General features: G+C 26.4%; 1 protein-coding gene across 1 annotated transcript in view; it reads right to left on the minus strand.

Annotated features, from left to right (window-relative positions):
• The window catches only part of LOC111688418 (myb-like protein D), a 226,368-nt gene that overhangs the window by 26,870 nt on the left and 180,353 nt on the right, over positions 1-19,145 (minus strand). The window contains exon 13 of the mRNA XM_046946506.1: positions 12,829-13,254. Coding sequence (XP_046802462.1) covers positions 12,829-13,254 — 426 coding nt within the window. The remainder of the gene's footprint in view (positions 1-12,828; positions 13,255-19,145) is intronic.

Genomic DNA, 19,145 nt, shown 5'->3' on the forward strand with positions numbered 1-19,145 from the left:
AATAAAAAGAAAATGTTTTTTAATATAGCTATGGACCCTGTTTCTTAACAACAGTAATTGTGGGATAATACATGGTGTCGAAGCCAAAATTTATATATATATCCCAATATGTGTTTACACTTTACTTTAAAAAACATATTAATTATATAGGCCATTTAAATTTTTTGGAATATTTCTTTAGAAAATTTCCTATCCAAAGACTTAAAATTTGATGAATGCTATTGGTTGCAGTCATTAGATCTACTCCATAAAAAATATAATTTTTGTCTAAAAAATCATTGCAGAGTATTGAATTGTAATATTCACCAAGATATACGCATTCAAAATTAATATGCCGCTTCAGAAATATTACAAAAAAAAAATATTTTTAAAATGGCAACTTTGAGCTATATTTCGAGTTAAAGGAACTTTGCATTATTTTAAAAGTGCCAAATGTCTCACTGTGCATAGTGGTAAGTTAAAAAAAATTAATGAAAACTATGAAAGTTTACGTAATATTTTTTTGTTATTTCAACATTTATTTCAAAAAATGTAAATATTTATGCATAAATAAATCAAATTTGTTTATTAGCAAGTAAATTAATAAGAGTGCTTTATTCGGATATACAGAATAATACCATTTATACTCCCTTATAAACACTAGGTTGATATTTGAAATAGGGCTCAATTATGGATTCATCTCTTTCAGATTAACAAAATTTTAAGTTTTAAAAACAAAATATTTTCGTCCATGAATATATATGGGCGGTAGTATCAATTATAGACCGATTGTCTATTTATTTGTTTCGAATATCATTGCTGTAATCGTATCTTTAGTTCAGCTAAGAGTGCTTATATCGAATTTCATCGTTGTACACACGTTTCTATGCCAATAATAAGCGTTAAATTAAATTTCTGAAGGGAGCCCTATATGGGGGTAGGGTGAATTACCGATCCATTCTGTATTAAATTCATTAGTAAGATTTACGTTGCTATAAATTGATAACAGTTGAAAATATATGACATTTTTTCATTAAAAATCAATAATTTCCTTGCTTCTCTATATATATTCTTCCAAATCTAGACATGTATTAACAAGCTTTTTTCCGTTTTATTAATGAGTTTCATCAAATTCCTTTTCACAAGGTGCTATTGTATAATTCGATATAAATGTTTCATTTGGGTTCATTTTGTTGAAATTGGTTTATTATTTCACCTATACCTCATAAATACGAATAAAAACTTGTTAAAGAAAATGAAAACCTCTTGTCGCTAGAAAATTTCCAACAATATTTTTTAAATTGGTTTATTATTTCACCTATACCTCATAAATACGAATAAAAACTTGTTAAAGAAAATGAAAACTTCTTGTCGCTAGAAAATTTCCAACAATATTTTTTACCGCAACCATTTTTATGTTGTTTGAAGTTTTTTAACAGCAAAAAAAAAATTGTATTGCCATAAAATATTTGTTTTTTAATAAAATATATTACTTTGTTAATTTTAAAACGATCTTTTTTAGTGATTCAGTTAAAAGATTGTGCTAAAATGTGCATAAAATATGATTTAGTTTTCATAATAAAGCATTTAAGTTGAATTGTACCTTGCCTCAGATATATTTAAGCCATTTATTGTTGAATAAAACTGTGGACATTTTAGTCAAATTTTGAAGGGGCATTTAATAGGGGCTAGGGTCAAATGAGGCCCTATAATTATAGAGTTCATGATGATCATCATGGCTGGTATAGAACTTGGTTTTTCAGCTTTTTATCGAGATACGAATATATTAAACATAATTATAAACCTAAAAGCCCTATTCGGCGGGTTCTGTTGTATGGGGGCTATGTGAAAGAATAGCCTTCGTCAACAGTACCATAAAAGATTATGTGCCAAATTTAATTGAATTATCTCCACAATTGCGACCTGTAGTTTGATTACAAAGTTTACATGGACGGACATAGCTAAATCGACTCAGAAAATGATTCAAATCCGATTGGGTATAGAACCAATATTATTGTGAGTTACAAACATCAGCACAAAACCAATATACCCTTCCCCTCTAAAGTGGTTTTGGGTATAACAATAGGTAATTTCAAATTTTGCGATACTCTTAAACAATATGTCAATGTTGTTTTTGTAATTGAATTGTAGACGTAGAATAAACTTTTAAGTTTAGAGCGGCACAACTTTATTACTATTGCGATTACTGTTGCAAACGACCAAATTTTAGTCAAAAACCTACCAAAATCGTTTAAAACCTACCAAATTTTGAGATACATATAAAACTGTTTTTGAAAAAAGTGTGATTAATTTATTAAGGAATTGGGTTGCCTAAAATTTAAAAGGATTTTAAGTTATGTTCATATATATGGTTTTTAGCATAACAATATTGGCACAAAAATTTTCGGAAAATGTTTATCGATCGTGTCAAGTTACAATTGTTAAACATTTTCTAAAAAATTTTCAGCTTTGCAACACTTTTCAAAGTTCTTGAAGATACGAATTTTGTAAAACCTAAACGTTGGTTATGTAAACAAATTTACCCTAAGTTTAAAGTACCCAAATTTTAGTTTGATTCAAATTTAATTTGCATTTAAATTGTGCCCAACAACATATGACTTTGATTCAAATATTTCGATTGCGCCTAATATCTGACAATTAGTCAACATTTTTAACTTTGTATCTACAATGAATTTACACTTTGGGACAACAGGAGCAGTCTTGTAGGTTCAAATGCAACATGTTGTTGGGAATAATCTGAATGTAAATTCTATTTGAATTTAAATCAAATGTTCTTGGCATTACAGTCTTTTTTTTCTGTGACCCCCATCTTTTTTGATGGTGCATATGAAAATATGTTACACAAAAGAAAAAATATGTCATACACAACATGTGATAGAAAAATTAAATAAATATATCCGCCCTTTTTGTTTTTTATGTATTACGTCGCCATTTAAAGTTCCAATTTTCTAGATAATTTGATCAAAATAGGCTCAAATATTTCATTTTACCCAGAGAAGTTCTTGAGAAATTTACTAAGTCGGATCCGAATATGGCTTTCTAGCTATTAATTATGGCCCCAAGCTCGTTATTTACCATTTAACACTACCATTATGATGAAATTCTGCATATCTAACTCCTATGATTTGAACATAAATCAATAGATACCATATATAGTCTCTATTAGAAAATCAGGTTTTCATCAATAAATTGCTTAAAAAGTAATGGATAAAATTCAATATAAATGCTGTATTATAAAATAAACTATATTACTTTTTAAGATATGTTAATTAGTCATTTAATAAATGTATTACATTTTATAAAAATTAGTATAAACATTATTGTAAGTAGTTGTATGGATAAAACATGAAATACTTTAAAAAAACTTAGCATAACTTTTTTATTTTTTTATAAAATAAAATGTTTAATTTTTATGTACCTACGAGATTTTTTATTAATTAATAAAATTAAATGCTGAATAAAATGATCTTTCTTGTGTTAAGATAGGGGGCAAAAATGTATTGTAAATTAATTTGAAAAATAGTTTTCGACCACATCCCAAGCATATTAAATGTTTGTAGTTAGAATTAGTTAGTTTTTTTAATATCTGTAAAATAGCTGTTTATGCATAAAAGTGAGCATTTCAAAGGCCTATGTTTCGTAAAATTAAATGATATTTATTGTTGTATAGTAACAATTTCAGCTTTTGGGGAAGGATCCGAGATATCAGAAGTCGGGCATAAAATGTTACGTCTAATTTAAAAATCGCCTAAGAGTGAAATATAAAACAGTCAAGCCATAAACATTGATATATCATATGTTACGAGTGGACTTCAAATGACGATGTAATACATAAAAAAGGGCAGTATTTCCAAATATTTTTATATTTTTGTAAATATTATTAGCATATCATTAATCGTAGGGGGTAACTGATTCAAGTTATTTTTTCGAATTAATATTATGAAGAGGGAAAGATCATTTATTGACTAATCTCCAGAAAGAGTTCGATTCTTACAAATTGAATAAAACCGTCTATGACCAAATTTTCAACTTTAACCTCCTGTAAGTCCGGCAGTTCTTGACCTATACAGCTGAAAATTTGTGTCTGGCCTACTATGCGATAGTACTAATCTTGAAATTTCTCAAAATCGTTTTTTTGAGTTGGGTCACTTGACATTAAATTCGTCATATATTTTATAGATTTTGTTGCTCCATCGTATTTTATTAATATTTACAAAATTCGGCATTGGAAAAAATAATAGAAAAAACTCATATAAAGTAAGATTTTTTAATCGGAGTTTTTGCATTTTATTTGAAAATTTTAATTATAAATGAAGTTCTTAATATAAAATATCGCAAATTGGTTTTGTATTTCAATACAAATTTCAAATATTTTTTGTGAAAATTAGTAACAACTTTTAGTTATTAAACAGACATATGCCTTGTTTTTATATGATAAAGTTTGTTTTTTTACCATTTAATTCACATGGTTTCTGACAGCTGATTCGGTGCTCCCATATTCAACATTTCTTAAATTAAATAAACTGATAATGAAAGAAATTGCTTTATATCGTTGTATTTTATATAAAACTAGCTTTTTGTACCCGGTGTTGCCAGGGATCTTAAATGATTTATAATATTAAATCTATAGATCAATTATATTGTCTTTGCTATTTACCCCTGAAATTAATATGTCGAAATTTAAATCTACATTTAAATTTTATAATTCAGAACAATTTTCACAAAATTTACCAAAACCACACATTTTCTCCCTATCTAAAATTCTTTCAGCTTGAGTGGTAAAAAATTACCTTTAAAATTAGCAACAAAGCAATAAAAAATATTAATAGTAGTTTTCAGATTTTTAATAATTTTCTCCTCTAAAGCATGATTTAAAATCTTAAAAGCATTTGCAATGGTAATTCACTAAAAATTGAGAAACCAATACATTTCCTTAAGGATCCTTCACAAGATCACACTTTACGTAAAGTCTAATGAAAAAGTAAGATGAAATTCCATTCGGATTTCAAAAAGATAATAAAAAATATACTTTTTGTGTTTATACGATTGGTATAAAACAATAACAAAGTGGAAAATCACTTTTTTTACTTTTTTGAGTTTGTATAAAGATCTAACACGACGAAGAGAGCCATACGAATGTCAAATTTTCTATCAGTATTTTATTCGATGTAGTAAGGACGATCGCATCCGTATCCTTCTACATAAAATTTTGACAGATCATATTACTTGTGTGCTAGTGTGAAAGAGGCCTTATAATAAATAATATTCATTGACGTAAGTCTTAATTAAAAAAATAATAATAATTTTACCGCGTTGCGTATTTCGTTCCTTTTTGATTTTTTGGAATAATGATATAACCAATTGAAACTTCTATTAAAAACGTATAAAAAATTTCAATTTATAATAAAGCATAATTCTAATAATTTTTGTCAAATATTCGAAAAAAATTTAATGTTATATTTTACCTATAATTTATTATAATATTGAACAAAGAAATACACGAATACCAATTGAAACTTCTATTAAAAACGTATAAAAAATTTCAATTTATAATAAAGCATAATTCGAATAATTTTTGTCAAATATTCGAAAAAAATTTAATGTTATATTTTACCTATAATTTATTATAATATTGAACAAAGAAATACACGAATACTAAATTAAAATATCTGTTATAATTGAAACAAATCTTTTACTACTTTTGCAATTTATGAAAACTTATATTTTGCAATGTTAAAATGCTTCCTGTTTTGAAAGTGATTATATGGATTTTTTAAATACTTGCAATAAGTAAAACAGATAGTTCCTAAAAAAACTGTTTATATAGAATTTAGTTGCTGTACTAGTATTTTTAAGCAAGTTGTGTACGTTAAAATCATTTTCTGATTAGATCTGGTATGTAGTATCGATTATGACCGATCCTCATAAAATTTTACAAAAACATTTTGGTTCCTTAAAAATTTTTATATTTTGAATTTCATTTCAGCTAGTTATCTGCGTTATTGTAATTTTCTGAAGGGAACCTTTTATGGGTGCTAGATTAAATCGTGGAGAAATATTGCCCATTTTCAATGCCAAACAAAAAAATATTATCCAAAATTTCAACTCTCTAGCTCGTCCTATCGAGTTTTCAATCTAATAAAGACGTTTTAGAATCTAATAAGGACCTAATATTTATATGTGTTACAAACGGAATGACAAATACAATACACCCCTCATCTTTTTTGATGGTTGGTATAAAACATGTTAAGTAGCTAATGAAATGCACACATATTTCTCTACTTAAGTTAATCATCATATACATATATCATTATGAATACCTCAGCTTCCACTCTGAAATCTAATAAGAAATTTAAAATACGTTGAGATTGATTTAATTTACGGACGTATTAGTGCACTAATGTACGCAAACTCGTTTTTTACCGGTATCTTAAGATTTTAGAGGCGTTTGCAAGTTTTATTTGTATTTTTTTAAATATTCGAATAAAAAATTTTATTCGTTATTCGTTCGAATAATCGAATAATTTTAAAATTTATTCGACTACTCGAATAAAATAAATATTTTAAATTTTGATTCGAATAATTTGAAACACGAATAATTGACAACCCTATTAAGTATGTATATCTGAGGCAAGGTATAATTAAAATGAATGTTTTGTTAAGAAAACCAATTCACATTTTACTTTTTGTAAATGGTCGGCCTCTTCCGATTATAATTTCTTGCTTGTTTTTATTTAGGAAGTATGTATTTAACAAGTTTAAGAAATTATTAATTCTAAAAGTTTTTATTTAAAAATTATAAGTAATTAGATTATTTTAATTTGAATACATCTTTTGTTAACTAAATTTCAACAAACTTAAACATTTTCTTTAGAAACATGATGAGTTGATATAAAATAATTAAATTCATGTAATTCCGTAATCCCAAAATCCCGAAATGTCCCGGGATTGCAATTTTCAAAATCCTGAATACAGGGATTTGTAAAGGCCAGTCCCGATTGGCATCCTTAGTATAAATACGGTTGTTAGATCTTACAACGTTGGCAGTAAAATGTGCAGAAAATGTCTAATAACACTGCCAACTTACAAATTTACAAATATTACATTTACAAATATTGTCAGTCTGACATCGTTGCGAAAGAAAAGTTGTAAGTTCAGACGATTGTTAGATTTTTCTGAACATTTTACTGACAACGTTGTAAGATCTAACAACCGTGTATCGCGTCTTTTAGATAACTAAATCGAAAAAAAATTTCTTTAAGAATATACTAAAATTCGTTTTCAAGCACAAAAGTACCGATTTTCCCAATTTTTGAAACCAGTTTAGCTAATGCATATTATTAGGATTAGTTCTTGATATAATGGATTCCACCGATTTTTGGACCAAAGCAGAGTGGTAAAAATATCGCTCGCTATTTTATTTTATTAATGTCGCTAGTATTAAAATTAAAATCGCGATTTTTATTTTTTAACACGCGAGCACAATTTTAATTCGATTTTTTTTGTATTCTCTTCGTAAGCGATATTTACACGTTTTTGTTTTTTGTTTGCAAGAAAAAGGTTTTATGATGGCAATAAAAAAATTACTAGGAAATAATTATGTATGGTTATGTGGCCGTAGATTTTATGACGGTCACAAAAAATTAATTCTCAGAAAGTATTAAAAAGGAAATCTTTACCTTTTAATGTAAATTTGTATATTTTTTCATATGTACATTGATGGACAAAAATGAAATTACTAATTACAAGGCGGATAAGGCAACAAAACAAAAATTAGAAAAAGTAATAATAAAACCAAATTCGTTTTTAAGTTTCAAAGAACAATTTTTTTAAGTTTTAATATTGTAGGGCACATTTCAACAAAACCTACTTTTAATTCCCAAATAATAACACTGTGATAAAAAAGTAATGAAAAATAAAATGCAGGGATTCTCATATACCAATTCAATTTCATTATAGTCCATAGAGTACGAACATATTTTAAATTTTCATCTATCACTTCGTTATCTTACATTTTAAGAGCAAAAGATGTGAAAAAGAGCCATTTTGAAGTTTTAAATTTAGAAAATTATAAGTTTAACAGTTTTCAACCAATCCGATACAAGTTTTAAGGATACAAGTGTAATATATTAATCTAAAAAAAGAAAACTAAAATTTAAGGCCAAATTTAATGGTCATCTAAATAATAACAACTCACAATTTTTGATTTTCATCATGCTCTACGTATTGGTTTATGTATTATATTAGTTTTCCAATGCTGGTCAATTTACAAAAATCTGGAGGAGTTATGTTAAATTTTACTCAAAGGTAATGAAAGATGAAGTTACTACTTCAAGGTCAAAATAGAGCATTATAGAAATTAAAAATGGCCGTATCTCAGACCATACATTTTTGATTTTTTTTTTTTTGATCCTTAAAACAAAATATCAGATATGAAAATCGGCTAAAAACTACTAAACTTATTAAACTCCAAAAAGCTATTTTTCCTTTGCTCTTAAAAAACCTAAACGAAGTAGTCAGGAAAATTTAAAAGTATACTCATACTATAACGAAATGGAATCATTATTACTAATTTGTCAAGATACTTAAATAATTAAGCCTCATATTTACCTCCTAAATCGGCTTGAATTGCAAAAAAAATTAATTATTGCTCGAAATTTGGTCCTAATATCTATAAATGGTTCTAAAACTTTTTCGGCTGGGAATCTTTTCAAAAACTAATTTTTTTTATAAAATTCAACGATGTGAAGCAATTTCTTTCATTATCAGCTTATTTGATTTAAGATATTTTTGAATGTGGGACCCCTGAATCAGCTATCAGAAACCATGCGGTAAAATTAATAAAAAAAAACAAATTTTGTCATAAAAAACAAGATAAAAAGTATATTTTTATATAAACAACTTAATTTACAATTAAAATTTTCAAAATAAAATACAAAAAATCTCCGATAAAAAACGAAATAAACAAAATACACAACGCAATTAAATTAACCTATGTGCATACATCTAAATATACGAACAGAAACCACAAAAAACTAAATACACAACCAGTGTTGCCACAACAAACGTTTTTTTCTAACCAAAATCCGAATAAAAAATAACCAAATTATGAAAAAAGTAAACAAAATTATTTTTATTTGTTTACATTTGGACATTAAAATAACAAATTTATTTTCTGAAGTGGAACTTGGAACTATATTAAATTTCGCCGCTAAATTGCTATTATGAAAACAGTTATGAGCGTTAAAGTAACTTTCTGCAGGGGATATTATAAGAGACGTATAGTCAATGATGGACTAATTCTCATAAAATCTGACAGAGATATTTTAGTTCCTTTAAAACTTGATTATGTTGAATTTTGTTGCTATATTACAGTACATTGTGAGCTTTAAAGTCATTTTCTGAGAAGACTTTTTATGAGGGATAGTATCAATTATATACCGATCTTCATAAACTTTGGCAAACACATTTCCAAAAAAAACTTTTTCATATTTTAATTACATCGCTATACATGCTTTTTTAAGCAATAAAGTAATTCTCTGAATAGGACATAATATGGTGGCTAGGTGAAATTGTTGACAGATATTTCGCAAGCAAACTGGGTCTAAAAATATTTTGACAAAATATTTCAGTTTTACATTCATAACTTCAGCAATATTTGTAAACGTAATCTATCCAAATTATCCGACAAATTGACCCAAATTTCGAACTTAAGACGGTAAAATAAAAACAAGTATACAACATCATCTAGAAAATGTAAATAAGAACTAAAAGTTATTGTGAGATATTTAGTAGAAGTCAAAGGTCATGAGTATGAAATCTTAGATATTATTACAACTTTTGTAGACAATACAATTTAATTAATTTTCTTTAGTTGTGTTACTTAAAAGATCAGTTGATTAATGCTTTAATAAAAACAAGTATATAACATCATCTAGAAAATGTAAATAAAGAACTAAAAGTCATTGTGAGATATTTAGTAGAAGTCAAAGGTCATGAGTATGAAATCTTTTGTAGGCAATACAATTTAATTAATTTTCTTTAGTTGTGTTACTTACTTAAAAGATCAGTTGATTAATGCTTTAAAGATATTGTGATACTATTCTTACATCAATTAGCAGAAAATACTTTATTAATTCTTATTAAATCATTTATATTAGCACAGTATCTGTTTATGCAAAATTTCAAATAGGTACAGAAGTTGCAATTATACTTTAAATTAAATTTAGAGGACATAATCTACTAAGTATTATTCTCACCAAATTCCATAATAATCGAAATGCGAAATACAGCTTACTTCGTTTTTTCATATAAGTACCCGAGTTCTTTGCATAAAAAGTTCCAATAGAAATATTAATGGAAGGAAATATTAATTTTAAGTTTATGGATGTAAAAATAACCAATTTTGGTTAATAATAACCAAAGTGGCAACGCTGATTATAATACTGAGTTTTAATGAAATATTTCAAAATTGTTTGTTTTTTTGGAAACTTTATTAAAATTGGTTTAGATTTGGATTTTCATATACATTCTCAAGAAAACATTCTAAGTAAAATCAAATATCTTAAAAATATTATCAATAATGCGCTAATGTTCGGCTTTGTCAATTTATACGTTAGTAAATATTTTTAAATATGTCAACAAAGCAAATGTTTCACAAATGCTTGTTGAAAGGTATTTTGTTAAAACTTTTTATTTGATGAAATCATTGTTTTTTTCTTATTTCATGAATGCATCAGTATAGTAATTTGAAATTTGTCAATAATATAGTTTTGGTAAAAAATTTCCAAAATATTATAGAAGCCAATGTTTTTTGGAAATCATTGGGTATTTATGTTTTTTAGATACTTTCATAAAAAATCGAAAAATATCAAAGAAATCATTAGAACATTTAAAGTTTTCTATTTCCAAATATAAATTCAACGAGTCGTTTAATTTCACAAAATAAAGTTTTTGTGAAAATTTTAAAGTATATCAAGAAAATCTAATGTCAGTTCATTTTATTAGCAATTATATATTTAGCTTATCAACATTACATTTAGTCAAATTATACTATCGGTTGATTATTATTATTTATTGCGGTCTTCATTTATAAATACTTCAGTTTGTCAATTTAATGATTTTGTGCAATTATTTGAATTTTGCAGTAGAGTCAACAATTGATAGTATACATTTTTGGGTAGTTTATTTCCCACAATTCCACAACATAAAAATAATTCATCTTTATTTCATTCTTAAGAAAAACTACTATGTCAGTTATTAATGCCTTAGTTCATATACCAATTGTATATTTAGCATACGAACCATAAAGTTTTAGTCAAACTATACAATTTTAAAGACTCGATGTTTGAAAATAAAAAGCTTTTTGTATACTAAAATTTCAAAAATAAGCATTAGAATCAGTGTTGTCACAACAAACGCTTTTTTCTAACCAAAATCCGAATAAAAAATAACCAAATTAAGAAAAAAAAAAACAAAATTATTTTTTTGTTTACATTTGGACATTAAAATAACAAATTCATTTTCTGAAGTGGATTTTTTAACTATATTAAATTTCGTCGCTATACATGCTTTTTTAAGCAATAAACTAATTCTATGAATAGGGCATAATATGGTGGCAAGGTGAAATTGTTGAGCGATATTTCGCAATATATTTCAAAAATATTTGACAAAATATTTCAGGTTTACATTCATAACTTCAGCAATATTTGTAAACTTAATCTATCCAAATTATCCGACAAATTGACCAAAATTTAGAACTTAAGACGATAAAATAAAAACAAGTATACAACATCATCTAGAAAATGTAAATAGAGATCTAAAAGTCATTGTGAGATATTTAGTAGAAGTCAAAGGTCATGAGTATGAAATCTTAGATATTATTACAACTTTTGTAGACAATACAATTTAATTTTCTTTTGTTGTGTTACTTAAAATATCAGTTGATTAATACTTTAAAGATATTGTGATACTATTCTTACATCAATTAGCAGAAAATTAATTCTTATTAAATCATTTATATTATTATTTCGTCAAATTAGCAGAGTATCTGTTTATGCAAAATTTCAAATAGGTACAGAAGTTGCAATTATACTTTAAATTAAATTTAGAGGACATAATCTACTAAGTACGTAGACTATTCCCACCAAATTACATAAGTAATAAAAAAATTTCGAATACTAAAAAAATCCACATATTACCAAAAATCAAAACAGGGACATGTATATTTACATAGTTGATTTAAAGCTAGAGATAAAAGAGGTTTTTTAAATTTTATTTTTAGATTAAAAGCAAACAGCATTTAGTTCAATTGTTTGCAAGAAATAACCAAAACGAAAAAATAATTCACATGTACACATACAAAATAAAAATAACCAATTTTGGTTAATAATAACCAAAGTGGCAACGCTGTACACAACGCAATTAAACAAAATAATAAAAAATTTGTGTGGCCTAAAATAAGTTAATATAATTCTCATTTTGTTTAAAATATTTAATCTATAAATATTTGAGTTTGTGTAATATTTTTAATTCGATTTTCTATCAAGAAAATTGAAATTAAATTATGCTAAATTATAATAATGTTTTATGTTTGATGATCTTCTATGAAAGATAGTTGGATAAACTACGACGAATGTATCATTTATGATTAAAATGGGCGTATATGATCATTTTAATCGTGCAGAAGGGTCATAAATGACTCGAATGTGATAAAAATTTCAAAACTGCTTGGGATCAGTTGAAAAAACAATAACAGTTTTTGTTGTAGTTGTTTTTTTTATATTATACTTTTGTTTATAAACTATAAATGCTTTTTAATCATCTTACCTTTCTGATTACCACCACTTGGTATTTGATTAGAATTAACTTGACGAATCTGTGCTTCATTAATGTGTTGCTGAAAGTTTCCTAAATGTGTACCCCATGCGTTACTTGGAATTTGTAATTGTTGTTGGTGCTGAATATGTTGTGCAGTTGGAGCCGTATAGTTATTCGATAAATTCATAAATGGCATAACTTTACTATTTTGTATTCTTGGAACGACGCCGTATCCGTTAAAATTATTAACATGGTTGAACCCAGGTGGGGGCATGCGTGCTCGTTGCATATATTCCATCATTTGTTGTTGATGTGGTTGATGTATATTGTTTGTTTGTTTATGATTAATTAAATTCGTCGCAACATTTTGTTGTTCCTCTTCATTTTCAATTAATTCCGCTAATGCTTTTTGAGTTTCTATAAATGGATCAAAACCTAAAAAAACAAAGTGATTAATGAATTTGTCAAATGTTAAAAGACGTAGAAATGCCTCTTTAATTTATCTTAAAATAATAGGCTGTATTTATATTTTTAACAGTTCGACTCGAAGCTTATATAACAACGTGTTCTATTTAAGAACAAAAAACAACCATGAATAAACCACCCGACAATATACCTACACACAAATTATCTCCAACTTTCAATTGGGATAAAACTAAATTACTCAATTTCTCTCAGTAAGGTCCCATATACTTAATAATGAAAAGAACAAACAGCGATGAAACTCTATCATATGTTTCTCCTTTCTTGTTAAAAAAGCCATTGATTACATATGTATCGGCGAAGTAGAAGAATACAAGAAATTATTGAGTGGAAATATTTTAATAAAAACCTAAAACTATGTACAAGCAAATAAGGTAACAACTTTCATTGCACTCTCTTAATCAATTACTGTTGAAATGACATAGTATAAAGTATTGAACCAAACAAAAGGCATAATTTACTCCAACGATCTCAGAGGTATACCAGAAAATGAAATAACGAATGGATTGACTGATCAACGTGTATGTGAAGTAAAGAAAATTATGAAATCGGAAAAACCCAAATCGTTGAAACAGGTCTCTCAATTCTTACATTCTTCTCATCTACCCTACCCAACGATATTAAAATCAGTTACAAAAAAGTCAATGTTCGCCAATATATACCTTTTCCAACTAAATGCAACAACTGTCAATAATACGGTCATATTGCTAAGTACTGCAAAAATAAAAAATCTGCTTCAACTGTACTAAAGAACTTCATCTTAATCCAGAAAGTAAAGAAGAATGCAATGATGAGGTCAACTGTGTGAATTGTACATATTTTAAAATACCTAATACTATGCACTCTTAAAAACAAAAAGTGTCCCGTATTTATAAAACATAAAGAGTTACAATCTATCAAAACAATTGAAGTAGTAGACAACAAAACTGCTCACAAAATTCTACAACTTTGTTTTCATCACCTGCAACAATTTCTAAAATAAGAACTACAGAACTTTCAAAATACTTCGAAAATACTATAAGCTAAATTTAAAGCCTCTGCTAAACCTCCAAAAGCCGCAAACAAGCCTAAAGCAAAAAAAGATAATATCAATATATATATATATATATTTATATATATATATATATATATATATATATATATATATATATATATATATATATATATATATATATATATATATATAATATATATATATATATATATATATATATAATATATATATATATATATATATATATATATATATATATATATATATATATATATATATATATATGTGGGCGAGGAGCCACGCCCATATTAAGAAAATAGAAAATCGTATATTTAAGATAATATAACAGATAGAGACCTCAAATTTTGCATGAATTACTTTAACATCCATGTGATGATTTTGGGTAATAAATTGGCAGGTTACCCATTAGGGTTGCGGCACCTCCCATATTAATTAAAGAAAAAACATTTTTATCTTCATATAATATAACAGTTAAAGTCCTCAAATTTTGTCGGAGCCACTTTATTTCTATATTAGTAATTGGTATAAAAAGTGGGCGGATTAGCGTTAGGGGGCGTGCACTATATTCAATAGCTTCTACCTTAAAATATCACAAGTTTTGCATTTCGAGTTTTTCTTGTTTTATGATAAAGAGATTTAAAAATTGTTATAAAATTGCCAAAAAAAATATTTTTTCTTTGAAATTTATGCGAATATTTTGCCATCAAAATATTATTTTCACGAAAATGACAGTAGAGACTATTGAATATGGTCCCTCGATATGCTATAATGTCATAAAATAATTAATTATGTAAACTATACTGATTAGTGTTATACCAATGCAAAATATATTTGCCATCGTTGAAATTAGTCACATATCAAAGTAATTTATCAATTTGCAAAATTTAATAAAAAAAATGTAATAAAGGAAGAAAAATTAAGAAAATCTGTCATTTCATATATGTACATTTTTTGTCGAAATTAGTCAAAATCGGTAATTTACGTTTATTAAAAAAATACTGAAATTGCTTGTTATTATTAGAGAAATGTTTAAAAATTAGATTTTTTAATTTTTTATATACATTTTTAACTGATTTTAGGTCAGAAAAATTGATCAAAAACCATGCATTCTCCAAATTAGATATCACAATGTGACAGAATTGCTGTTATCTATAAATCCTTACACATATCCTTCCAATGTGATTTTCATTTAAATTACACCAGCCGCATACCATGAGATACCAAGCACAATATTTTTGATTTGTTTTTTGATAAATTTCAGAATAAATTCTTTAGCTTTTGGTGTCTTATTATTTTCGATCTTTAAAATAATATTTTGTTATTTTTTCCATGCTCTTGTCTACACCATGCTATAAACGTTAAGTGAAAATATTTTCTCTTCCTGAAATTTGCGCGAATAACCCGAACAATTAATTTAGATATTGTAATGGAGCGTTGTGTTTATACCAGGTCTCCTTATATTATTTTTTAGTTTAAATGCATTTTTAACGAAGTTTTCTTAACAGTTTAAGGATTTGGTAGTAATATTTTAAAATTTTTCTTTTTACGGGTACTTAACACAAATTTGCGAGCGGTCTAGAACGTTATTGTAGGAGGGCCCTTTTTAAGCCAACAATATGGTCATATTTAACAGATGTTTTCTCAGATAAAACTAATTGTTTTTTTTTAATAAAATCCAAAAAGATCAATTTTAACGCTTACAAATTTGTGAATAAAATCCCAGAAAAAATGGTTATAATGGATTAATAGATGAATATTTGACAATATACCTATTTATTTTGTCGAAAAATATTCGTTATTTCTACACTTTAAATAATAATTAAAAATTATATATTTATGAGCCTATTTTATTATTATCCAAAGATGCATTTTTCAAAAGAATACTTCAACAAATGTTTTTCTCTGTGCATAATCAAAGTATGCTTTTTTTCTGAGACTAATGGTAAAAAAGAAGAAATTTTATCATTAACACTTTAAATGTGATAAGACTTTAAAATTTCAGATTTTAAACTTTATAACGCTATATTTCAAAAACCACGAAAATTATAAGACCCAAAGACAAGTTATATATGGAGCATTAATTGGATGGAGTTTTATTAAATTCGGAGATGATGATGAAAACAACATTGCACAGTGGGGCAGAATCGAAATTTTTTGGAAAATCTGGCATTTCTAAGCGGCTGATCCGATCGGGATAAAATTTGGCGTGAGTGTAGCCAAGGAGTATTCTAGTTTAAGTTTTGAAGATGAACCCTGCAGATGGACGGCGCTGTGGCCGCTCAAAGTAGGGTACCTACGACATGTAAATTTTTTTAACTCGTGCCATGCTTGGACATACTACTTATCTCTTATAATGTCCGAGTTATAGGCATTTAAAAATTTAGTGATACAAAATTTACCATACCTTAGTCCGCCTTTTTTTGGATACCGGGCGTAACCACCAAATGGACTCAATTTTTTCTTGTTAGTTAGACAACAAAATTTCCAAAAACAAAAAAATTCAGATCAATATCATTTACAGATCCAAAAATATACGTTTTTTAATTTAAAAATTCCAAAAATTTTAGATTTTTGCCGTTTTTTTTGCCAAAAAGTGTCTTAACTCTTTTATTAATAAAATAAAATTTTTTTTAAGAACATATAACAATTTTTTAGTTTTCTAAAAGGTATCTTTACGCAGAACGCTTGTCCTATTTTTTGAAAATGTTCTAAAATCCCAAAGCTGGGATCAGAAAACTGAAAGCAGTTTTGGAAACCTCAATATGTTTTATATTTACTCCAAAAGTATTTTCCCAGCCCTATGGGCAAAAAAATAAAAATACCATTTTTGGGATTTTCATTCCTATTTTTGGGAATTGCGGGATGCCCTTTGACCTTTTTCAATTTTTTTTTTGCATTTTCTTATTTGAAATGACAAATTTAACAAGCGTTGAAAATTTCATTGAGTTTTGAATTTGAATTTTTCTTTGAATTTTTTTAATTGCATTTTTTCTTTTGATATTATGCATTTAATTTAAGCTTATATATCTTAAATTTTCCTGTAGAATATTATATTAAAGTCGGATTTGATATATGTTCAGCAGTTTTCGGTCTATAAAAAATTTCGCCCAAAATCGGTAATTTGGCCGCAGATATGCAGATGAAGGAATTGAAATTTGAACAAAATAATTACGCCAATATTAGCGCTGTTCCAAAAACTTTCATAAAATGTATGATATCAGAATTTCAAAAATATTGCGTAAAGTCTAATGAATATGGGCATTTCCACCGAAAAGTCCACCGTGGCTCAAAAACTAAAAACTAAAAGTCATCAAAAATAAAATTTCAGCTTATATTTTAATAGAAAAATATTCAAATTTTATTATATTAAAGACCAAAAAGCTTTAGTAGCATTTGCTTTTAATAGTTTTTATTATTCTAAAGGCTAATATTTAAATGGAATTTTATCGGAAAACATTTGTTGAAATAATAGTAATCTTAAAACATACAAATATAAAAAGATAAAGATCCTTAAAAGGCAAATTTTCGGTTTTCTTTCATAGACTTTTAAATGTCACGCTCTTCACGTTGAAACAGGATTTATCCCGATAACTTTTTAGTTGGCATTCAGAAGTATTCAAAACTTTGAATCTAAATCAAGACTAGTATATAGAACTCAATTTTAAAGAAAAAAATAATTCTAAGCGGGGTTATTTTTTTATAGAATTTCAAAGTCTGTCACGTCACGTCACATTACATAAATTTTCTCAAGTGCAACCTTCGAATTGTGAAATATTGTTATTTAAAAAGATGTGATATTTATACAATTTATTCAATTAGTTAAATTAATTTTTAAGAAATGTATGGAAAAACAGTGATTTTAGGATATGGGCTTTATATGGGCGTTATCATCAGAAGGGTCAGTACTTGTACATTTGGAAGTCTTTTTTGTGTTTGTATTATCAGGATGGCGTAATTTTAGTTATATATCCAAGTTTATGGGTATATCAAATGTGGGATTTGTATGGAAGCTATGCCTAATCATGAACCAATTTAAAAAAAAATAGGATGAACGATTTTTGTGTATGTCAAAATTATTAGTGTTGAATTTTATGGTGATATAAGCATTTTTAAAAGTATTATGTTAATTCTTATATTATTCTTATACGGCAGGTATTTTCAACTAAAATATTATTAAATAGTCGAAATATTTCGATTCCAAAAACTTTCAACAATGTCCGTCCAAAATAAATCTATGGACTAATTAATTTTCAATAATATTGCAAATTTCATCATTGGAAATTTTTGTCACATCACGTCACACATAACGGCTTGTACAAAAAATCTGAAAACAATTTTTTAGTTCTAAAAACTGAAAAACAGTCAATAAATATTCCAAATTACAATAAAAAAGGCTTTAACCAAATAGCCAGGTGAAACGGTTAATATAAGTAATAATTTATCCCAAAAACAAATGATTCAAAGAATATTTCAATTCAAATGTTCAAAATTGTTTCAACAAAAAAATACAAATGTGTTTTTAAATAAATCTATTTTGTACCTTTCGTTTTGTCTTACGAATAAAATCATTGCTCATTCTAATCAATTTGAATGTTTATTATATCGACTCAAAAATGATTTTTTATTAGAAATTAATCCCAAAAAGACAACAATCCATTGCTCAAGTATTTAACAAAAACATTAGGTGCTTTACGAAACCATATATGTATGAAATTTGTTGGCCTTTTTATACCCTTCACCTTCGTGAGAAGGGTATATATAAGTTTGTCATTCCGTTTGTAATTTCTATAATATAATTTTCCGACCCTATAAAGTATATATATTCTGG

The sequence above is a fragment of the Lucilia cuprina genome, chromosome 2 (genome assembly GCF_022045245.1).
Source record: "Lucilia cuprina isolate Lc7/37 chromosome 2, ASM2204524v1, whole genome shotgun sequence".
Classification (NCBI taxonomy): domain Eukaryota; kingdom Metazoa; phylum Arthropoda; class Insecta; order Diptera; family Calliphoridae; genus Lucilia; species Lucilia cuprina.